The sequence below is a fragment of the Nansenia antarctica genome, assembly GCF_963989245.1.
Source record: "Nansenia antarctica genome assembly, chromosome: 8".
Lineage (NCBI taxonomy): Eukaryota > Metazoa > Chordata > Actinopteri > Argentiniformes > Microstomatidae > Nansenia > Nansenia antarctica.
Window position 1 is genome coordinate 16,501,229 of NC_137678.1, and position 25,451 is coordinate 16,526,679.

Genomic DNA, 25,451 nt, shown 5'->3' on the forward strand with positions numbered 1-25,451 from the left:
GCTATGGAATTGGCCTTATGTTGAAAGGGTGGGCGGCTCTTAAAAGAGCCTTTGGTGTTAGTGGGGCAGCAGAAGCGCTACTACTTGGAGCTGGTGTACCTGGTCACGGCCTTGGTGCCCTCGGACACCGCGTGCTTGGCCAGCTCACCGGGGGGGAGCAGCAGACGCACAGCGGTCTGGATCTCCCTGGAGGTGATGGTACGACGCTTGATGTAGTGGGCCAGGCGAGAAGACTCACGGGAGATGCGCTCGAAGATGTCGTTGACGAAGGAGTTCATGATTCCCATGGCCTTGGAGGAGATGCTGGTGTCGGGGTGGACCAGCTTCAGGACCTTGTACACGTAGATAGCGTAGCTCTCCTTCCTGGACTTTCTGCGCTTCTTGCCGGTTTTGGTGGCGGTCTTGGTGACGGCCTTCTTGCGCGCGGACTTCAATTCTTCTGGAGAGAAGTTTCTCAGGAACGTGACAGGCATAGTGACTTCTCAGTGTTGCTTCTCAGGAACGAATGAAGGCCGATACGATACGACCCCTATATATATATATACCCCCTATATGTAGGGGTGATCTATGCAAATTAGGCGGCTCCTGACACACACTTCCGGCGGCAAAATCACCTTGGCCTTGTTGATTTACACCTGTTGTGGTGATCTCCGCTGGTTGGGAGAAGTTGAAATCAAACTCGTCCCACGTGACATATTCAATATACTAAAAGTAGCATATGTCATCATATAATAATAATAATATATAATTGATAGGTATATAATATGTACATTGTGAAGTTCATTCCCAGCTCTCTGTAGTACGTTACTCCTGACTGAGCGAAAAGTGTTATCGCCCGCCTTTCTGTCCAAATGTAACCTAATGGTGTAACGGAAAGAGGAACTATCTGTATATGTTGATATTATATGCAACTTTATGGACACTGTCATACCCCCACCATCCTCTTCCGCACACAGATCTACCGAGTGACACGTTATAGCGTCAAAGTGTAAACTAGACCTAGATGTCAAATCTCTCATTACTGCTCATTATTTACTCAATAAGTAAAAACATGATTGTCGTGTGTGTGTAAGTCCGTGCTTGACACTGACACTGGTGGCGGCTGAAATACAGACAAATAAAATAAAATACTATTCATGTTGATTGTGTGTGAAAAAATTGTGATTTTTGTGATTTTGTCTGGATATGGTTGCATGAAATAGAGGGATTTTTATTTATTTATCTATATGATGTATTTTGTTGTATTATAATTATTATTGAATTGTATCGTATTATTCTGTAATGTATTGATTTTATGTGGACCCCACTGTAGCCATTGGTTAATGGCTTATTGGGGATCCAAATAAACAAACAAACAAACTCCCCCCCCCACCCCCACCCCCACAATATGTTTGTCATGTTCTTATTTTATAACCCAAAAAAACACACAATAGCAAAGACCAGAGACGCAGACACACACAACTTGCATCAGTACTGGATCAAATACAAAGAAAACAAAACTTTCCTCTACTTTGTATATAAAATATCAAAAAAAATAAAATAATACAGCTTACTGGGTCTGGGCTTCCTATAGTACAGCACGACTGTGATGTGTGTAATACCTGCTAACCAGCCTCTTACTCTGTGGTATCGGTTGTGTGTTGTCGTTGACCAGGTCATGTCCAGGACGGCTTCGTTCCGCTGATTGCCATCCACGTGAAGAACCTGTCCCAGCACAGACCCTTCTGCGGCAAGATCAACCTGCCTTGGAAAACTGACCACACTGCGGGGGGTACTGTGGCGGTACGCAGTGGTACACTAACACTAGGGGACGGTCCCAGAGCCACCGCTAAACCAGCACCTAAACGCCTCTCTTACTGGAATGTTTGGTCGAGTTTTTTTTTTTACCATATAGCAAGCTCCCAAGATCTGTATCAGCTCAGCTGATCTAGGGCTAGGGGGGAGGGGGGAGGGGGGTGTAGGGGCTGGTCTTGTAGTGGTTGATCTGAACTATTCATCTAAAAAGGAATAGGCATTCACCCCCAACCTAATTTTAGCATTTATAACCCCTCCTTACCTTTGAACTTATAGATAAGTACTACTGTATGTCAGAAGAAACCATACAATCCTTTTCCCCCCCCATCCTAATGCAGTTTTTCCCCTCCCATTGAATATGAGGGGTGTGGATCTGCCTAAAACCTTACATGGAACTTCCCTTACAGGGAACCCCTCTCCCCTCTCTCCCTCTCTCTGTAGGACTGTCCTAATATATTTCCCCCTCTTCCCCCTCTCCCTCTCTCTGTAGGACTGTCCTAATGTCTCTCACCCCTCTCCCTCTCTCTGCAGGACTGTCCTAATGTCTCTCAGCCCTCTCCCTCTCTCTGTAGGACTGTCCTAATGTCTCTCACCCCTCTCCCTCTCTCTGTAGGACTGTCCTAATGTCTTTCCCCCTCTCCCTCTCTCTGTAGGACTGTCCTAATGTCTTTCCCCCTCTCCCTCTCTCTGTAGGACTGTCCTAATGTCTCTCACCCCTCTCCCTCTCTCTGTAGGATTGTCCTAATGTCTCTCACCCCTCTCCCTCTCTCTGTAGGACTGTCCTAATGTCTCTCACCCCTCTCCCTCTCTCTGTAGGACTGTCCTAATGTCTTTCCCCCTCTCCCTCTCTCTCTGTAGGACTGTTGCATGATGAGTCTGACTCTGCTGGACGAGTCCCAGAAGCCGTTCTGGTGCGTCAGCAGCCCCGTCTCCATGGTGCAGATGGAGAACCTCTCCTACCACCACGAGGGAGACCAGTTCTACATCGACTACCTGGACGCGGAGGGCAGGGTGAAGATGCAGCTGGTCTGGCTGGAGGAGGACAGGCATTTCTGCCTCATCAACCTGGTAGTCTTCATCCCCGTGGCCAAAGTTAACAAACACTTTGGGAGAGAGTATTGTTGAGACCGCACACGCTTGTAGCTGTTCGTGTTTGTGTTTTGTTTGTGTTCAGTTTTTTTTTGCTCGGTTTAGCTCACATGTTCTGTTATGATTTTGTAATATTTGGTGTAGAGTTTTGAGTATTACTTCTCAAGTGTTATTTCCTTTAATATGTTCACACCTCTAATGAGCAATTAAAAAGTCGTCACTTAGGGGCACATGTTCATGAGTGCGTTGTCTCTTACTTGCTAGAGGATACTTAGTTATATGATACTTACTAAAAACCTAATAATAGCCACTAATTCTTATAGCATTATGGCCTATGGCCTTAGCATAGATAACTTTTTCTTATGATAACTCGAACATGTGATTTTTCTGGGTCACAGCAGATCAATACGAGGGCAGGTGCCCCAGTAAAAGGGGTCTAGCAGCAACACCCATGCCTGAAGTGCTCCAAACGTGTCTTACCTGACCCCCTACTGCCCAATATTGGACAAGAGCTCACCTGGCTGCTAGTGAGTTTCTTGGCATTGCAACAAGAGAAATGAAGTTGCGGTAGTTATAGAGATGAGTTATGCGTATGATGCAGGAACTGTGATGGTTGCTTTTTGTACAGTACTCTTGAACTGAAAATATATCCACGTGTGCTATTAAACCAGTATCTTGTCTTATGGTAGTCCACATACATGTGGGAACAATAGTGCCCAAGGTATATGCTCTGAGTCGCTGCATACTGGGGCATTTCTGCTGAGCATTTCTGCTCATGTGGAATGTGCATTTCTGCTCATGGTTGTGAAACCATAATTTTAGTTATCCATGTATTTGATACTCAAATATTTACTTTTAAAACATGTACTGTTATTTCATTGCAAAACTTTAAAAAAATAAAATAAATCTAAACTGTCTTGTGCAGTCTACTTTCTTACAAATATTCATCTTACATATACAGTATATCCATTCCTTAAAGTAGGAAGTTCACAAATCAAATGCAAATGCTTCAGCTCTATGAGCAACCATCCCTGTTAAAAATGTGTCATTGGGAATTCTACAAAACGCTGACTAGTGTGCATATCGTGATGATCAAAGTTATGACTATTGTTGATTACTCTGATCTTGGTGTCAAAACCATAATAGTGGAGGCTAGTCATGAGGTGACGGTAAATACTTTAGTCCATGTGGTAGCCCATGTGTTCAGCCTCAGGCTTGGTGCATCAGCTCTACAGCATCATGACCGTTTTGAATAATGGCTGACTTGTAGCTACTGTATGTAGGGGTTGGGCATGACCTCAGAATGTAGAGAGTGTCCCTGTAGCAACCTCTGGACCCCAATCACCACAGCAGAAGGTTAACACAGAGTAGAATAGTAGAAATGTGTTATCCTACATATTGGTAAAGCTATATTGGATGAGATGGGGTGAGATGTCTATAATCATCAGACAAGAAAGCCGGCTATGAGTGTAGGGCGCGAGGCATCAGTGGGGACACCTCCCACCCCAGTCAGCCCTGCTTCCCCTCCTCCCACACGGCTGTACAGGAGACTACATTCCTGCACCAGGAGGCACACAAACTGTTTTCCCTGCAGCTGATAATCTGCTTAACTCAAAATCCCTGCGGTAGCCTAGCCGCCCCTATACCTCTACCCCCAGCCCCCCCCCATGCCTCTACCTAGCCCCTCCAGCCCCCCAACAGGAGGAACATTGCACACACCCCTCTACCTCTACCCAGCCCCCCAACAGGGGGAACATTGCACACACCCCTCTACCTCTACTCCCAGCCCCCCCCCCCCATACCTCTACCTAGCCCCTCCAGCCCCCTGTTACACACCCGAAGGTAGTAACAAATAAGGGAGTCCACACATGCGTTTAAATGATACAATTAAAGTTTTATTTACTTAAATGAACAAACATAAACTAAATAACATGTATATGATTATGGATAAGAATCAGTAGTGTATGCCATGAGTGAATGGTTGTAAAATGTATGTTGTATGTGTAAGGTGTATGAATGTATGTAGTGTAAAACTAAAAGGCCCCAAAAACCAGGTACCCAGAGACCTTACCAACAGAACCCAAATCATAAGGAAGAGAGAGAGAGCTGAGGACACCCCTCTCATATATATATCCCCAGCTCCCCAAACCCAGGTGACACCACTCAACCTAACGACCCACCCACTCTGCCCAGGCTCCAGCCACAGCCAATATGCAGGCAGAGTGGGAGGCGTCACATCCCCCCCCTAAAAAACATGGTTCCCCACTATACTAATCAAATAACTATAAACTTTGTCCCCACCCCCCCACAATAAGTAAACCCAAAATACATCAATAATGCCATGTCCTACTCCTTCTCCTCACCACCCTGCTTCCACTCTCAGCAACCTCGGACCCCAGGAGCCATTTAAGAGAGTCCCCACTCCCACTCTCAGCAACCTCGGACCCTAAAAGCAATTTAAGAGAGTAAACAAACCGGCTAGCATGAAAAGGAAAAAAAAACAGGCAAATCAACAAAACACAAGCAAAACATTTAAAGAAATTAAGGCTTCATAGTACACAGCGTCTTATCTTGTGCACCTCCTATGGCCACAAACAACCTGCGTCGAAAACCATCGACATAGACACCAATCTCATCCGGCGACATAGATAGAAATTGTTCAAGTAAAATACAATTAACCACACCAATTACCCCCTCTGCCCCCTGAGTGGTACTTGGCGCGTCGCGCGCCCTGGTAATTTCACCGGTAACACTACTGGCTGGACACGCCATGCCAGCCCCGTCCAATCGAATTGGACTCGGCGATTCTTGAGTGACAGACCCATCTGCCCACACTCGCACCCCAGCAATATCGTTACCCAAAATGATGTCTACACCTTCAACAGGCAACTCAGCGCGCACACCCATTTGTACGTCTCCATTCCCCAACCCTGAAACGAGAGACATATTATGCACGGGCACCGGGAACACAGACATACCCATCCCTCGAATCAAAATAACGTCCCCTGTGTCAGTTTCCGATGAAAAAGGTAACACCGAGGCACGCACAAACGAATCTATCGAACCAGTGTCCCGCAGTATCTTTACCGGCAGGCGATGTTCACTGCCCTGCAACGACACAAACCCATCAGAAATAAACGACCGATACTTTTCCAAACACGGTACCGACGGCAACGCCACTGGATCGAATGAATTGGCCAGTAACGCCGGTTTCACCTGTGTGTTAGGGAATCTATTGTTTGCTTTTAATACTGGACATTCCCGTACCCAATGCCCAACCCCTTTGCAATAGTGACACTTTTATACCTAGACCCCCCCATACCTCTACCTAGCCCCTCCAGCCCCCTGTTACACACCCGAAGGTAGTAACAAATAAGGGAGTCCACACATGCGTTTAAATGATACAATTAAAGTTTTATTTACTTAAATGAACAAACATAAACTAAATAACATGTATATGATTATGGATAAGAATCAGTAGTGTATGCCATGAGTGAATGGTTGTAAAATGTATGTTGTATGTGTAAGGTGTATGAATGTATGTAGTGTAAAACTAAAAGGCCCCAAAAACCAGGTACCCAGAGACCTTACCAACAGAACCCAAATCATAAGGAAGAGAGAGAGAGCTGAGGACACCCCTCTCATATATATATCCCCAGCTCCCCAAACCCAGGTGACACCACTCAACCTAACGACCCACCCACTCTGCCCAGGCTCCAGCCACAGCCAATATGCAGGCAGAGTGGGAGGCGTCACACCCCCAACAGGAGGAACATTGCACACACCCCTATACCTCTACCCAGCCTTCCAGGGGAGGCTGGTGGAGGTAGAAACCAGCGGAGGCTGGTGGAGGTAGAAACCAGGGGAGGCCGGTGGAGGTAGAACACCAGGGGAGGCTGGGGGAGGTAGAAACCAGGGGAGGCTGGTGCATGGATGAACCTGTGTTTCAACTCCACTGCTCTGAATCTAACCTGTCAACCAGCCTGTACCTGTTTGAAGGTGAACTCCAGCTTCCCTCTGTCTCCAGCGATGGCCAGGGAGAGTGTGCCGCTGTTCCACTATATGTAGGGTGATCTATGCAAATTAGGCGGCTCCTGACACTCTTCCCGCGCCGGACTCCAGTTCCCCGTCGGCCGTGTCCACAGGCTCCTGCGCAAAGGCAACTATGCCCAGCGTGTGGGCGCTGGCGCACCGGTCTACCTGGCCGCCGTGCTCGAGTATCTGACTGCTGAGATCCTGGAGTTGGCCAGTAACGCCGCCCGCGACAACAAGAAGACTCGACAACAAGAAAAGTAGCATATGTCATAATATAATAATAATTGTATATAATTGATAGGTATATAATATGTACATTGTGAAGTTCATTCCCAGCTCTCTGTAGTACGTTACTCCTGACTGAGCGAAAAGTGTTATCGCCGTGTTAAAAACGTGTAAAAGTGAAAAAAGAGACATCCAACTCTATGGAGACATTCCTACTCAAACCGAAAAATGATGGCCACTCTGATAAGGTAACAGCAGCAGAAATAACAACTATAGGCCTAGTTGTCAAATCGTTATTGTGTGTATTTTCTGAAGTAAAATCATTATTGTATGATTCAGTGGTTGACACTGATGTAAAGCAATTTCTAAAACACACACGGGGTGGTGTGCCAGCCACACGGGGTGGTGTCTTTCTTCGCCGGCTTCTTGGCCTGTAGGAAGTCTCGTTCGTTCCGGTAAACCAACTAGTCTGCAAAGCTGCTCTGTGACAGATACAATACAACATTGTAACACGCGAGATCAACCCGCTATGGAATTGGCCTTATGTTGAAAGGGTGGGCGGCTCTTAAAAGAGCCTTTGGTGTTAGTGGGGCAGCAGAAGCGCTACTACTTGGAGCTGGTGTACCTGGTCACGGCCTTGGTGCCCTCGGACACCGCGTGCTTGGCCAGCTCACCGGGAAGCAGCAGCAGACGCACGGCGGTCTGGATCTCCCTGGAGGTGATGGTACGACGCTTGATGTAGTGGGCCAGGCGAGAAGACTCACGGGCGATACGCTCGAAGATGTCGTTGACGAAGGAATTCATGATTCCCATGGCCTTGGAGGAGATGCCGGTGTCGGGGTGGACCAGCTTCAGGACCTTGTACACGTAGATAGCGTAGGTCTCCTTCCTGGACTTTCTGCGCTTCTTGCCGGTTTTGGTGGCGGTCTTGGTGAGCTGCTTCCTGGGGGCTCTGCCGGTGGACATAGGAGCGGTTTTCTTGGTTCCGTTCATCGCGCAAGTTTTCTTCTTCCAGTTGAAGTAGAGATAGATTTACAGACTCCGAGTTACTTTTATACAGTCTCCCTCTTCGTTGATTGGATGAGGTGACATCGAGCCAGTGGCCAATGAACGCCTTCCGTCCGCGGGTCTGCTTCCCGGGCTTGGCCATGAATCTCCATTATAGGTCGTCTCTCTCCAACTGTTATAATCAACCTGCTATTCAAATTATAGACTTCATTTCTTTGTGAGGGGGTCAACTCACAAAACTCACAGGTTCAGGACAGGGAAGATAATCAATCCAGGCGATTGTGTTTTGCCCCCCCCCCCGAAAGAGCTCACATTTAAAACGCCCAGCACCACATTGGGGAACCTTCAACCTTGTAACTCCCAGCCAAACAACCTGGCTACCAGGACAACGAGTATTGGTCGCAATCGTATACATGTTTAAGCAGTTTAGGACACAAATAGCACAGGGAAAGCTGTGCGCATCGCTCCCTCCGATGGTGGAACGGCGGGGTTTTGAGCGAATCACAACAAAATACACGAGGCCTTCGCGGCCCACATGATTTTATTCTGAACGGAGGCATGTCTGCTCGCTGGTCCGTTCAAATTTGGACCTCAAGTCGGTTCCATCGGTGACTTTTGGCCCATTATAGGCGAGGAGAAAACACAGACGCCAGCACATTTTGTCAGCCAAGATTGCCGAGCATAGAGGGTTGAGTCTGTACGGTTCTCATGTCGCGTTTAAGACCAGCCCCCATCTCCGGGTTGAGCTTCATTATCACAGAGCAGCATCGCAGAGTGATTTGTAGCCCGCAACAAACGACACTTTTTACAGACATGCCAGAAGTCGCACCAGCCCCCGCCGTCGCCGCTCCGGCCAAGGCACCTAAGAAGAAAGCAGCAGCCAGACCCAAGAAAGCAGCTGGCCCCAGCGTCGCCGAGCTCATCGTCAAGGCCGTGTCCGCATCCAAGGAGAGGAGCGGCGTGTCTCTGGCCGCGCTCAAGAAGGCGCTGTCTGCCGGTGGTTACGACGTGGAGAAGAACAACTCCCGTGTCAAGGTCGCCGTTAGGACCCTCGTCACTAAAGGCACGCTGGTCCAGACCAAGGGCACCGGTGCCTCCGGCTCTTTCAAGATTAACAAGGAGGCGGTCAAGAAAACGGTGAAGAAAGCCGCCGTCGCAAAACCCAAGAAGGCAGTAGCAAAGAAGCCTGTCGCCGCTAAGAAATCTCCCAAAAAGGCCGTTGCAAAGAAGCCTGTCGCCGCTAAGAAGTCTCCCAAGAAGGCAGTCGCAAAGAAGCCCGTCGCCGCTAAGAAGGTTGCCAAGAGCCCCAAGAAGGTTAAGAAGCCCGCACCTGTGAAGAAAGCCCCGTCCAAGAGCCCCAAAAAGGCCGTCAAGGTAGCGAAGCCCAAAGCAGCCACGGCAAAGAAGGCAGCCCCAAAGAAGTAAACTTGTGTTGACAGTGTTCATGTTGACACCACAAAAAAAGGTTCTTTTAAGAGCCACCCACCTTTCCATAAAAAGTGCATTTTCATCCATGTTGACATAACGGAACTTTCTCAAATAAGAAGGTCCGTTTTACACCAGTCTCAATCACTGACCTATGCACACGAGAATAATAGCTATATTAAATATTGAAATGGCCTTAATGAGGGTTTAATACTTTACACAAACGATATATTAACTCACTCGGTCTCTGCGTGAGCGAGAAGTAGAAATGGTCTACTACATTGCGTATGGGGAGAACTGTGATAGCCTAATGCACTTCACTTTTCGCTGTAATGCCAATAAGGAGTATTGTTTCGCTATTTAGTATATTATTAGGAAATTATTGGTTTGATTTGAACTTTGATTTCTGGCGCGCGAGGGAAACTCACAAAGGCCGAGTGAAACAGCGGCCAATCGCTGGGCGGCGGGAAGAGGCGCGCGTATCCGGGTTGCTGATTGGATGAGGTGTCATCGGCCCAGTGGCCAATGAACGCTGGTCAGGCTGAGCTATAAAAACAGCACTCCAAGCGAGCGACTAGTATCCACTTTTTCTATAACTAGCACAGAACTCGCTTTAAGTTTCAAGATGTCAGGAAGAGGTGAAACCGGAGGCAGGGCCGGAGCAAAGGCAAAGACCCGTTTTCCCGAGCTGGACTCCAGTTCCCAGTGGGCCGTGTCCACAGGCTCCTGCGCAAAGGCAACTATGCCCATAGTGTGGGCGCTGGCGCACCGGTCTACCTGGCCGCCGTGCTCGAGTACCTGACTGCTCAGATCCTGGAGTTGGCCGGCAACGCCGCCCGCGACAACAAGAAGTCTCGTATCATCCCCCGTCATCTGCAGTTGGCCGTCCGTAACAACGAGGAGCTGAACAAACTGCTGGGCGGTGAATGGCTTGAATCTTGTGGTGAACCCCCAATCTTGTGGTGAACCCATCCACCACTCTTGTCTTCCATGGACGTCCAGACCTTTTTGTGGTGCCGAGCTCACCAGTGCATTCTTTTTTTCTCAGAATGTACCAAACAGTTAATTTGGCCACTATTAATGTTCCCACTATCTCTCTGGTGGATTTTTTTTGGTTTTTACAGCCTAAGGATGGCCTGTTTCACTTGCATTGAGAGCTCTGTTGACTGCATCAGGTGTAGTGCTGAGGCACAAATGTGTACATTTCAAGCCTGCAAACTGCGACACTTTAAATGAATGTGCAATAACACTATGTGCAATATGACAACCCTAGGGTACATAAGGTTGCAGAGAATAGGAAATATTAGAATAGGTATAGCATAGAGTACAGCACAGTGTTTCATTTGTACAGTATAGTATAGTGGATAGTGTACATAGCCTTTATTTATGTAAACCAGCTCCTTTCCCTTCTTGTTTTTTTTCTTTTTTTTTCTTTCCTAGCACCAGGGGAGCCCCCCCTCCCAAATTTCGTTGTTTGGTACCTGTACTATATCAATGACAATAAAGACCATTCATTCATTCATTCATGCATGTTGTGCGTATACAGCAACAGCTTCCAAATGCTACACTGACCTTTTACCTGCTTAATTGATAAATAAATGAAGGAATAAATAGCCCACACTGGCCCATGAAACAGCTTTTGAGTCAATTGTCTAGTTACTTTTGGTTATTATATATAAAAGAGCTATAATTCATAAACCCTTCCTTCAATTTGGATGTGAATACCCTTTACCTAAAGCTGAGAGTCTGCACTTTAAGCCCAGTAAATTCTGTTGGAAATCTCATATAAGATACGTTAGATCCAAAGTATCAAGGAGTATTGCAGTATTGTGTAGGGCAAAACATATTCTGGAACAGAGGATGTTGTATACTCTATATTGTTTTCTTGTCTTACCCTATTTGAGTTACTGTGTGGAGATATGGGGAAATGCATATAAAAGCACTTTAAACCCATTGATTACACTACAGAAAAAAGCTATGAGGATTGTACATAAGGTCGGATATCGTGATCACACAAATAACTTGTTCCTAATGTCAAATGCCTTAAAGCTCATGGACTTATTCAAATTTAAATTGGCACAGTTAATGTATAAAGCAAAGACTCAAGAACTCCCAGGTAACATTAACAAATGATTTATAGAGAGGGATAAGGGATATCATTTGAGAGGTAACCACAACTTTAACAAGGGTTATGCTCGCCTCCATCTCAGGAGCAGATGCATATCATTCTACGGAGTTACCATATGGAATGGGCTAGAGGAAAATATGAAGGAAAGCAGAAATATTGCTCTATTTAAAAAAAGGTTTAAAGAAATTATTTTTGTTAAATACCAAAATGAGGACAGGGAAGGTTGTTAATCTTCTGGAAACTAAGGTGTGGTTTTCTGTGTCTTTTTCTTCTGTATTACATTGTGGATACTGATGTTTGTTATTTATTTATTTTGTGTTGTTTCAGTATTAAGAATGGAAAAATTATGTTTATTTATTTATTTTGTGTCAATATTAAGAATGAAAAAGTATTAGAACGGATGATACTGAAATATATGTATTAATTAATTGGATTATATAATGTAAGCATAATTGTTAAGTATAAACAGGGGTAGGACAGGCTTCTTCCTACTCCTTTTCGAACAATTGATAGGACTGTACTCTACATATTAGTTATTTGTTATTTAGTATTTTTATTTTTAAATCATGTTCGAAATAAAGATTCATTCATTCATTCATATTCATTATATGACTGTAACTTGTGTATGACTGTAACTAAGATGTTTTGGTAAACAGCTAAAATAACACAAATTCTGTCTGTGACCAAATATATATATATATGGGCCTAACTGTAGAATCCATTGCTGGAAATGTGTTTATTTGGTTTGTTTTAAAAAACTAAGCATTAAGTGAATGGGACGAAAATTATCTGTCATATCCATAAATACTTGAAATACAAAAATGCATCTATCTCATATCGAAATGCATAGTAAGCGAATGATCTGTCATATCCATAAATACTTGAAATATGAACTTGAAATCGTCCTCAGCCACCGTAGTAAGGCGATGACGTAGTCCGAACCAAATATGCAAATATGCAGGCGCGGTATGATCACGCACTCGAACCAAATATGGTCTTCATGCGTCCGGGTGAAGCGCGTGTCGGATGCAGCTGGATATACTTGGAACTGTTGACAGTTAGCTGGCGTAGTTCATGTGTAAAATAATGTTTGCGGTTGTCAGATATATGTGAGCATATATTATGTGCAGCACATATGAAACATGTCCATGTTTAGAAAGTAAAATACCGTATTTGAGCGCATGTGTGTCCACATATGTTGGACGGAGTGTCACGTGGCAGAGGTGTTCTATACAAAGATCGCGTGAACCGAAGGGAACAACTCAAATTTGGCGTAAGTATGCACCACAACCATTGTTATAGTAAATTACTTTAAGTATAACAGTTAATTGTGAGCCACTGAACTTTCAAACAGTAACTGAATGAATAGAATGAATAGTTTAATGACCACACGACCTAGGTCTGTGGAATTTGTTTTCGGTACAGCTCAAACAGCAGTGTCAAAAAAACATACACACATTGCACATGACTATTACATGGACATGAACACACATAACCACAAGACAAGAACATATTTACAATTTACAATGTATAAAGTGCAGTGAGTCAGGTGTTGAGAGTCCTTATGGCAGAGGGGAAAAACTGTTTTTGAAACGGGATGTTTTGGTGGCCAGGGATCGGTAGCGCCGTCCAGAGGGCAACAGTTGAAACAGGTGGTGAGCAGGGTGGGAGGGGTCAGAGATAATTTGATGTGCTCTGTTTGTGGTGCGTTTGAGATACAGTGATTCAACTGATGGGAGAGGGGTGCCGATGATCTTGGATGATTGAACTATGAACTTTGGATGATTGATGATGAACTACACAATTAATTGTTAGCTAGTTATTAGCGACAGACTTACAATAGATCAACTGAATTGCTTTGTGATTATTTCCTGTCACGGCCATGTTACCGTCATTAACGTTTAATATTTTTTCGCCACCCGTTGCTAGGCAACATTCATTGGGCAGAAACATTTCTGCCCCTTCACCTACTGTAATTTTTCCCTGCTTCTGACAATCACGCTCATGACGGGGAGAGTGCTCCACTGCCCTACAGCAGAGAGATAGGACAGGGAGTGCAGTCTGCAGCATAAGAACACACACACACACACACACACACACACACACACACACACACACACACACACGAGAAATTACTCCAAAACAGCACTATAAGGATAGTGAGTCAAGTTTATTATATTTATACACACCAATTTAACCATTGAATCACTTTTGCATTAAATATGAAATACATGTTGCCACAAAGTTCAGATGTAATGAGCATGTTGCACCACAGCATCATCTGGTGGGGCACTGCCCCAAATGTAGAATCGCCGCTGTATCAATCAATCAAACAGGTCATCAAATACAACAAGAACAATGCTTCATTACCAGGCCAGTTCATGACAGAATAGCGGTGCTCTGTAGGCTAGCAACTTGTGCTCGTACCATGCCAGTCTGCACTGATATTGGAGGTAACAAGTGCAACAACTTCGCTGCTGGACTACAGTTACATTTCTGGTGTCATTATGCCATCAAAGGGGGGAAATGCAACATGGAAATATGCCAAAATGCATGACTGCACAAATCAGCATACTACTGATTTTTTGTTATGCCTGTTATCAAGAAAAGGTCTACAATAGATTTAAACGACATTAAACTAAGATAATACGATGGGTATCCTAATATTTAAATCTTTATTAATGAAGTTAACCCCTATTACATTTGTGGGTTTCTTTTGTTGCTTGCTGATGATTTGCAAGGCATTCTGGGAGATTTCTCACACACCCTGTTTTAAGTGTGCCTCTAGAAAAAACTCTGTTTGGAGACCCATGTTTTTTTTATGTGACCTTTATTTAACCAGGAAGTCCTTTGAGATAGAAATCTCTTTTTCGGAGGAGACCTGGCCAAGATAGCACATCAGTACAAGTTTAATGATTTACTAGAGTGCAAGAGGGCAGGAGACAGATGTCTAAGAGGAGCCTAAAGTGCACCCTGTTTTTTCGAGAGGTGGAGTCAGTAGCCTATACGCAAAGATACATCTGACAGCACCCTCTAATGTTGGCTTACAACAACTGCAGCTACTTCCCATTCAACATAGGGTGGGCTGAATAGCATATTCAGAATATTAATTTATCCACAATAATGTCGTTTTGTTATGTGACTGCTTTGTTTAGGCTAGCCTTTTACATGTTTGGAAAGAAGAGTCAGCATTTTGCTATTGCTCGACTGTTAAAGACAGTATTGTCAGTGTGCATTGGATCTTTATCATTTAAACCCTAAGAGAGTGCTCGCTCACATAACTTGTTGGAATATTGCCATGAACAGATGATTAGATGTAAAATAAATAAAAACATACAAGTACCAGTATAACACGCAACACAACAGAAGCATGATGGACGACATAAAAACAGAGCCCATGTCAGTGTAACAGCTGCACCCTCTGGCGTTTGTCATAGTTTGAGAGTTCTGACACCAGTACTTTGTTTCTCAATGTTACTAATATCAATTATCGTCCTCCTGCTTTCTCTCTCTCTCTCTCTCTCTCTCCTCCTTTCCCCACCCACCTCTTTTAAAAAATATTTTCTTTTATTAAACCTTTATTTAACCAGGTGACCTCATTGAGATAAGGAATCTCTTTTCCAAGAGGGACCTGGCCAAGAGGTGCAGCACAGGGACACAGGCATACATTCAATACACAGATAGACATAATACAAAATAACAATAAATTAAAAGCAGGTTTGGGCGGGCACAGATACTGAATTAAAAGCAATGACAATTTCCAATACTTTCACCTCCTAAGACCTTTACAATCATTATGAAAGCATCATAACTGATTAGTTCTTTTAATTTTAACTCTTTCTGGAGAGTATTCCAGGCAGAGGGGGCAGCGTACTTAAACGCTTTTTTGCCCAGATCAGTACAAGCTCTTATTTGTATTCTCTTTCTCTCCCTCCCCCACCTCTCAGGCCAAGCATGGATGATGTCCAGGCCAGAAAGACAATGAAAAACAGTGATCGACAGCAACTGGGGTTTCTCCACACTACTCTCCCCCCCCGGTGCTCTGCGCCATCCCCACCCCAGCTCCTACCACTGGAAAATGGCAAGCACACTGAAGATGAAGCGCCCATGGAGTTGGGTGAAGAAAATGAAGGGATGGCAGAGGGAGGGCTTGATGGGGGACCCCCCCAGCTGCTTCCACTTATTGGCACTGGATTGATTCTGGAAGAACTGACCATGAACTCCCCCTGCCCTTCCTCGTCACACACGGCTGAGTCAGACCAGGATGTCAGGCCGTGGTTCCTGATGCTTAGTGAGGATGAAGAGAGCCTGGTGGGAAGGGATGAGGTGAGGGATGAGGAGAGGGGTGAGGAGAAAGAGCAGGACCAGGTAGAATGTGAAGAAGGGACAGAGATGGAACCCATAGAAAGTGACATAGAGAAAGAGGGTGAAGATGGAAAAAGTCAAGAAGAGAAAGAGAAGGAACACAAGGGAAGTAATAAAGAGGATGAACACAGAGAAAGTACAGAAGGAGAGGTGGAAACAATGAAAAGTTTTCACAGTTCTGCTCTAGTTGATCCTCCTCCACCTTGTGCAACACTCCCTCTGGCTGATGAAGGTAAACCATACTCTAGCTCTTCTCTTCATCAACCTTGACAAATGTACGCCAACCGTATGGCAAAGTCTGTTCAGATGTGTTTTTTAGGGATGAAATCACTAACATCTTAAACATTTACATTTTTACATTTACATTTTTGGCATTTAGCAGACGCCTTATTCCAAAGCGACTTACAACAAATACATTTGACTAAGTATGTGAATCATCTACCCACCAGTCTTAGTAGGAAAAAGTAATCTAAGCTCAATCCAGGTGCCATTGTCAGTTGTCGTGCTATTTTTAAATACAAATAATAATAATAATAATAACAAAACTTTTTTTTATATGACACAGGAGAAACGGTACAGGGAGGTAGTAGATGTCTCAAGAGAAACATTATAGGGGGTTAGAAAGAAAACAACTCTTTGAGTATACACTTTCTTATTTATATATTTTCAGTCGATTAATCGTTATAGACTTTTAACCAACTGACCTCTGAGCTATATGTTTACTGCATGTTTGCTGTTCTTTCTCACCAAGGAAAAGAACATTGGGGGGAGGAGCCTGCCCCACAACGGAAAAGAGACCCGTCTGGAAGCGTGAGGGATGAAGAGGAGTTAAAGAGTCGGAAGAAGGCCAGACTAGATAGAGAAGAGGAGGATGGGGAGGTGGATGGACTTGAGTATAGGTCAACAGTAGAGGGAGCAAGGGAAGGAGAAGCGGCTGAGAAGCCCAGAGTAGATGAAGTAAGGGATGAAGTAAGGGATGAAGGGGAGGTGGAGTGGCTGATGAGGAAGAAGTGGATCGATCCAGTTGGAGAGGAGGATGGAGAGGAGGATGGAGAGGAGGTGGAGATGGAGATGGAGGAGAAGATGCCAACGACAGTGGATGGGGAAGAGCTGGAGGCACATCTGGAGCTACAGATCTGTGGGAGCCAGAATAGCCAACACAGGTTGGAGAAGGTTGGTGAAATGTATGATTCCCTTGATATGAAATCCATGATTCCCTTGATATGAAATCCATGATTCCCTTGATATGAAATCCATGATTCCCTTGATATGAAATCCATGATTCCCTTGATATGAAATCCATGATTCCCGTAATATTTATTTGTCTAAATCTGTGGTTCTCAAACTTCTCCTCGGGGACCCCCAGCCGTTCCACATATTTGATCTGTTCCACCACCAGCACACCTGATTCAACTAATCAAGTACAACGCAATTATGATTTGTACTTGATAAGTTGAATCAGGTGTGCTGGTGGTGGAACAGATCAAATATGTGGAGCGGCTGGGGGTCCCCAAGGAGAGGTTTGAGAACCACTGGTCTAAATACATAAACAGCATCTCAAAGCATCCCAAATCATTGTCAAAAGTACAGCACATTTCCTGTGTTGTGAGACTTGGAATAATATGGTTAGATTTCGGCATTTTCAAGAGCCCTCTTGTTGTCACTGACTCATTAAAGTCCTCTCTACCTTTCCTTCTTCTCCATTTGCTGTGATATGATCATATGATGGAGAGAAAACATCAGAACGGATAATAAAGAATTGTATTCTATTCCTGTTCTTTCCTACTGTGTAGGTGGTAGCGGAACAGTTGCGGCTGCAGCTCACCATCTTTGACAAGAGCCTTCAGGAGCTCTGTGACAGGGTGGACAAAATGGACTACCGGTATTCCAAACACGAGAGTGTAGTCAACAGCATGCAGGTTAGTTGTGTTGCAGATCACACACACACACACACACACACACACACACACACACACACACACACACACACACACACACACACACACACACACACACACACACTTCCTTGAGGACTTGAGGACATCAATGTTGGATGGCAGAAGTCTGAAGTGGTCCTATTCGGTTCCCCCGACTCCACCAATCTAATCACCAACAGCCTAGGCAGTCTGGCCCCTTTTGTCAAACCCAATGTCAAAAACCTTAGTGTGACATTCAACCCCGCCTTTAAGTTTGACAAGCAGGTTAATACAGTAGTGGAAGCCAGTTTCTTTCAGCTACGGACAATTGCAAAAATCAAGCCCTTTCTCTGATTCAAAGACCTTGAGAGGGTCACCCACGCCTTCATAACCTCACGACTAGACTACTGCAACTCCCTTTAGACAGGGATTAGTCGGGCATCCCTGTCCAGCCTGCAACTTGTCCAGAACGCTGCTGCCAGGCTCCTGACAGGTCCCCGGAAGAGAGACCATATTACCCCAATTCTGGCCTCTCTCCATTGGCTTCCAGTGCGGTTCAGGATTGACTTTAAGGTCCTCCTGTTTGCCCTTTTAACCCCTTACTCCACCTCCAGGAGCCTCAGTTCATCTAGCTTAGGGCTCCCTAAGCTGTCCTGAAATCAAGGCTCAAGCTCAGGGGTAACCGTGCCAGACCCTAGACTGTAGAATAGCATCCCCCTCTCAATCAGATATGTCCCCTCTATCGACTTCTTTAAATCTAGGCTTAAAACATACTTATATTCTTTATGTTTCCTTAATGTGGTTTTTGATTTGTTGTTCTTTGTGTACCTTCTATGTATGTATTTATGCTTATGTTATTGTGATTCTATATATTGTGTTTTTATTGCCTTTATTGTGATTTTAAATCGATGTACAGCAATTGGTCAGCGCAAGTTGTTTTATATGTGCTTTACAAATAATAATTACTTGACTAGGATAATTGGAATATTATGTAGATTACAATTATCTATGTTACCTTTGTATCCTCTCAGAAAAAGTTTGCTAGCATCTCCAACAAGTTTGCAGCTGTCAACCAGGCCATGGAGAATGTCAAGAAACCCCCAAAGGTGTGTGACAATGAAGACAAATAATCCTTCAATGATTCCAATAATTCCAAAGGATAATTGTACTGTTGGAACTCAAAAACCTGGGTGGTATTCCATCAACATCGCTAAAGGGAAATCCAGGCCTATTTTGACAAGTCTCATCATAAGACACAGTGTCTGCTGGTTTTCCCTTCTTGTTCTCTGGTGCCGAATCACTTGCAAACCCAAAGGAAGCAACAAAAAAACAGAAGACACTATCGCTTTCTCAGATGGGAGTTGTCTACATTCATTACATTTATTAACACATTGTGATGGCAGCTGGTGAAGTCGGCAACCAATCCAAATGTTCAGACTTTAAATCTGTAAATGTTTAATAAATGTCAACGTTGTTGAAAATCATGAAAGTCAAGCCAAAATATTGCAAGCGAATAGATTCTGTGAATGTACTACTTTACATTGTTAGCAGGCTCACAAAACAAGCTGTGTTAGTTGACTAGTGAGTGTGTCATTGATTTTCAACAACGTTGAAATGCCATCACATTTATCCCACTGATGCAAACCTATTATGACTTAAGTCAAGACCTGATGAAAGACTTTTGGATTTCCAGAGAGGCCCTGAGTGTGCTTCTGGGCATGCAAAAGCACCACTGCTGGGTTCACCTCTGTCCAGCTGCAGGCCGTCTTTGAAAGCGATGGCAAGTTCATACACACCTTTGTTGGCGACCATCCTGAAACAGTCCTCAATTTACGCAAAGTACCCCCCTGATGAGTACTTCATGGTAGAAGATACTGCATACCTCTGTATGGAGAAGCTGGTGTGTATCCTCATGCCCTCATGCCGTTTAGAGAGCCAGTGGAGTACAGCATCCAGAAGGGCTTCAATCACAACCGCACCGCCGCCCGGGGGGGTGGGTTCGGCATGATGAAGACGAGGTGGAGGAACTCGACAAAAGAAAACATAATAAATACATAGATGTGTGTATATATATATATATATATATATATATATATATATATATATATATTCATTCAGGTGGTGTAATGGTGTGGGGAATGTTTTCTTGGCACACCGCCTATTTGAGTATTGTTGCTAACTATGTGCATCCCTTCATGGCCATGATTTACCCATGATTTAATGGCTACTTCCAGCATGATAAAGCACCATGTCATGTCAGCAAAAGCCATCTCAAACTGGTTTCATGGACAATAAACTGAAGTGTTCTTCAGTGGCCTCTCCAGTAAAAGGATCTGAATTCAATAGAACACCTTTGGGATGTGGTAGAGCAGGAGATTCACAGCTTGAAAGTGCACCTGAAAAATCTGCAGGAATTGTGTGATGCAATCATGTCATCATGGACCAGAATCTCAAAGGAATGGTTCCAACATGTTGGGGAATCAATGCCATTTACTGCATGTACAATGTCTCCACTTCCACTATACTGTACTATCCATTTATTGGGACATAATCCACTCTTCTGGCCTCTATAAGCAGCTTTCAAATCAATAGGTGTGGTGCTGTCATTTAGCTGGCTTTTCAAGTCCAGTTGTATTTTGCCTAACCTCATCCAGCTAATTCATTCCCACGGTGAGGTCACTGTCCTATATTTGTAGTTCTACAGTAAGGTGGTTGCCCCATGTTTATTCCAATCACTCTTGGACTTTACAGAGTATCCTCATTGTCATCATGAGTCTAATGGAGAGTGTTCTAGGTTCTATCTAGTGTTCTGAAATCCTAACTGATTTGTCAGTCGGAGCTGTACGATTTCTGCTGTGGTGTTCTAAACTTGTTGTTTTTTGTTTGGTGGATCCAGTAAAACGATCAAGAGTTATAGACTTGACTGAGGAGGAAGAGGATGACGATGTCGTAGGTGAGACTGATATCCCTATCCATTCCTCTTCTTTTTGGAGATAGAAAGTTTGTGGTATTTAATGTGTATACTATTCAAATACATGTAACTGTACAGAAACTGGATGGTGTCCTCTGAGACTGGATAGTATCCTCTGTGTTGTTGTGTGCAGTGACTGGTGTACAGAACGCTCCGGTGACTCTGTCTGCAGCCTCTACCCCATTGACTGGTCAGCGAACCACGTCTGCACCGGTGCAAACTGGCACCTTGACTGCAGTTGGAAAAGAGACTGGTAAGCTGCATTTTATGCCAACAATGTTTTTTAGTCCTTTGGATCTAAATAAAACATTGTCTATTTTATACTTCCATGATTATCTTCTGCAGTGAGATCTCCTGGTATGAACACTGCTGGCGGACCTTTGCACACTGTTCATCATCGCCCTCTGCAGGTGCGACATGATAAAAAAACGAATAGTATTAACCTATATCAACGACATTGACAAAAGAAAGGCCCAGATAATAACAACAACTTAGATTAGATTCAACTTAATTGTCCACAGATATAAATTAGAGGCTATATCAAAAAAAGAGGTATGTACAAATCTGCAAAGATATGGTATGTGCGAAGGTAGTAAGTGCAAACAGCAGTTGTGGAAAGTGTAATTGAATGTTCACAGTGACCAGGGGTGTGTGCAAACAGTAGTAGTGCTTAAGGTGACTTCAGGTGAAAAAGGTCTCAGAGAGACTAGTTTCATCTGTTCATCATCATCTCACAGGGGGGCTCGCCGTCCAAAAACCTCTCCTCAACAACGACGACGACGACGACAGCGCCGACTACCACCACATCGCCTTTCTCCCTGCCGTCTAACGTCCCCCAGTTACCTGTCTTGTCTTGTGCTCTGAAGCCACTGCCCCCAGCCGCAAAGGGCACCCTCCTTCCCCAGCAGCTCAGGTCAGAGGTTACTTTTCACAAATAGGCAGACATGCAAGCATACAACCTGTTATGACACATCAAATCTTAAAGGGTTATTTTAAATGTTTAATTAAAAGAACAAAATATATATATATATATATAATATTATATTACTCATATTATTTTTATTGGAGGGTACCAAGTGGAGAAAGACAGGAAAGTAAGGGTATGTCAGCAGGGCATGAGCCAGATTCGATCCAATGCCAACATGGGCATATGTGTGCTCTGTAGGCTGTGCTAGACCACTGGACCAACCCAAGCCATGACACATAAAATGTAAATGTTGCAAATGTAACCCAGGTTCCCTGAAGGAGATATTTGGAGAACCCTAACTATGCATGCACTCTTGTGTACCTTCCACTGAACACCTTTCGCTGACCCATATTCAATCACGCCTGGTACAGGGTTAGGGTTGCAATGACGGGTTGTAGTGACGCTAGCAAGTGACAAACCCACCTATCACTAACAGGAAAACCAACAGCTTGGTTTTGAGCGTGGGCAGGTGAAACCAAAAGGTCCGCAGGTGGGTGCTGAGGCACTGTAGATCCAGTATAAGAGAAGGAGGGGAGGCAGTGTAAAGAGAAAGGGAGAGAAAGATGGATGAAGAGAAGCAAAGGAGGGAGTGTTAGTGCACCATCCTGCAGTAGTGAGATAGACCCACTAGGGGGCAAACATGGACTCCTATCAGTAATGTTGTACTGTACTATACTGTATGGGTTTTACCTACTTTCTGTAATCATAGTGTCTATTCTGTACAGCCTTGACTTGTTATCCCTCTAGTCAGGGCTGGACTTAGGGGGGTGGGGGCCCCTGGGCTTGAGTCATTGTTCGGGCCCCTACCTACACTAAAAATGATAAGCTACAACTACACCAACCAGAACCTATGACCAGAAACGCACGTATCCCAATGGAGTATGTTATTGGCATAAAGCACATGAAGAAAAAGCAAGTGTTAGGCCTGAACCAAGCGGTCAAATGTGGCAGAACCCCAGAACAGACGGACACAGAGACAAAGGTGACAATAATAACATTTTTATTTAATAAAGACAGACAAAATAACAAACCTACACTAACAGGGCCTACGTGGGGGGAGTGTGTGGGTGCCTGAGACGAAATGTAAGTGAGGTGTGTATTGGACAGCTACAGTATGTGTCTGGGCGCGAGTGTCTGAACTCATGAAGCATCTACGACTGGTTTGAAAAACCCAGTAAGTTTTGGAGTTTTTCTCAGTGTCTCCCTTTCGCGTTCCACTTTTTCATTTTTCATTTTTCTTTTTTGCGCTCCACTCTCGTAATTCCTCCTGTCCGCCATGATCATGACATTGACAATCGCTCCACCAAAGATGATGCCCCTGCCCTGCGCGTGACGCGTCGATGTAAACCTCTCCATTGGCCTAAATATACAGTATAATTAAACAAATTAAAACACGTCATTCATCAAAGCGTCCAGTAGGAATAGTGATAGGGGCTGTATTTCCATGCCCGCGGGGGAGGGGGGGGGGGGGCTGTATTTCCGTGCCCTGCGCTGCGACAAAACAATTTTTTCCAATTTTAACGTAATTTATGAATTCAAAATCAAAGAGCAAATATTTATTCATACATTTGGATTTATTTTGGGGCCCCTTGTAGCCCGGGGCCCCTGGGCTCAAGCCCAGGGTAGCCCATGCATAAGTCCGGCCCTGCCTCTAGTCTATATATGCATTCTTTTTTCCTTTGTCCCTGTCAGCTGTGGTCTCACTGTGTGCCTGTCACTGAAGCCTGATCTTACCTGGTTGGTATTAGGGGTGTAACGGATCACGGATAATCCGTGATCCGTTCGGATCGCCCTCCACGGTTCGGAACGCATGTGTACCGCGGATCAATAGCAAAATCCTTTTTTTTTTTTTTTTTCCTAACACCAGGGGAGCCACCCCTCCTAAATTTCGTTGTTTGGTACCTGTACTGTAGCAATGACAATAAAGACCATTCATTCATTCAAATGTAACCGGTAGAAAAACAATCATGTGCGCTTTATTCTCACTCTCTGCATGTGTACTGAGTTGACAACAACATTCATTCACTCATCTCTGTCCCAATTATATCACGTCATATCACCCGCTAAGCAGCCTGGGTGATTGTGTAAACACACAAAAAAAGTACTCTGTTACTTTGCAGCAGTGATGGTATATATATATGTTGTTATATATATATATATGTTGTTATATATAGATGTTATATATATATGTGATATATATATATCAGTTTTGACATCTTGAATGTTGTTTTTTTGTTTCACACATTAAAAGTGGTGTTTTTACAGAATTCAAGGAAAATGTTGTTTTTATTAAAAAAAAGATATGTTTTGTGTTGATCCGAAAAATAATCCGATCCGTGACTCAAAATCCGTGACACGATCCGATCCGTGAGTTAGGTGATCCGTTACACCCCTAGTTGGTATTGTGAGAGACTTTGTGCAGAGACTTTAAGTTTGTGTTGCCTTGTGCCAGTTATTATTTCTCATAGTTTTTGGAGACTGAGTTTTCTCCTCTTTTATTTTTCCACATTACAGTTAGATTGTTTTGTATGCCTGACAATACTCAGTAAAGTGTGACTTTATTTTTGATTCTACAAAACTTGCCTACTGCCTCCTTTGTTCTGTACTGCAACTGGGTCCAAACCTTAGCATTCCATAACAGACTGATGTATATAGATGATTCGGTTGCCCATGACGATGGACACAGCAGAGGTAAGTCACGTATAGAACACATGGACTAAGGACATAATAACTAATAAAGCATTCTATTCTGTAGCTACAGGCCAAGTGAAGCTCATAGGAACTCTCTCCTCCCTCTAGCAGCCCCAGCTGTGACGACTCACCATAATAACTTTTTTCAGAAAGTTTTATTTTATTTTATTGGTTGCCAACTTGTTCCCACTTCCACCAGCTGCTGTCCACATATTGTGACTCTGAAGGTGCAGCAAACATGATGCCCCAATAAAATACCAATGACTTGCAATAGCTGAGATGAAACTGCAGCTATTGAGATACATGTCGTCGTACAGACCAATCTCGTTGCTCGGTGTCCCATTTAAGATCTTGGAGAGGATGATCCATAGCCGCATCGAGCCAGTGGTGGACTCACAGCTCCCACGGGAACAAGCTGGTTTCCGTCGTGGAAGATCAACAGCAGACCAGGTAACACTACTCTGTCAGGACATCGAGGACAGCTTCCAGGACAATGAGAAAGCTGGGGTAGTGTACCTGGATCTGACTGCTGCATACGACACCGTGTGGCACCAGGGACTCCACCTGAAGCTGCTGAGGACAATACCGGACCGCCACATGGTGAAGTTCATCATGGAGACACTTTCCAACCGCAGCTTCATCTTACAGACCAGCAGTGGCCAGTGCAGTAGGCTCAGAAGACTGAGGAACGGGGTACCGCAGGGGTCTGTTCTCTCGCCGATGCTGTTCAACGTTTACATCCACGACCTACCTGATACAGCATCTAGAAAGTATGGCTATGCAGACGATCTTGCCATCATGCTGAGCCGACCAACGTGGAAGGCGATGGAAGAGGGT

At 44.4% G+C, this 25,451-nt stretch overlaps 2 protein-coding genes across 2 annotated transcripts in view; both read left to right on the forward strand.

Annotated features, from left to right (window-relative positions):
- LOC308163739 (histone H1-like) overlaps positions 1 to 25,451 on the forward strand; it is a gene marked incomplete at both ends in the record, with an annotated part of 203,279 nt that overhangs the window by 60,221 nt on the left and 117,607 nt on the right. The gene's annotated exons all lie outside the window — the stretch shown is intronic.
- LOC308163744 (histone H1-like) lies at positions 8,965 to 9,576 on the forward strand (the record flags this gene model as incomplete). The annotated part of the gene is made up of 1 exon (XM_080537932.1): positions 8,965 to 9,576. One exon carries the CDS (start codon positions 8,965 to 8,967, stop codon positions 9,574 to 9,576), a length of 612 nt encoding a protein of 203 aa, XP_080394058.1.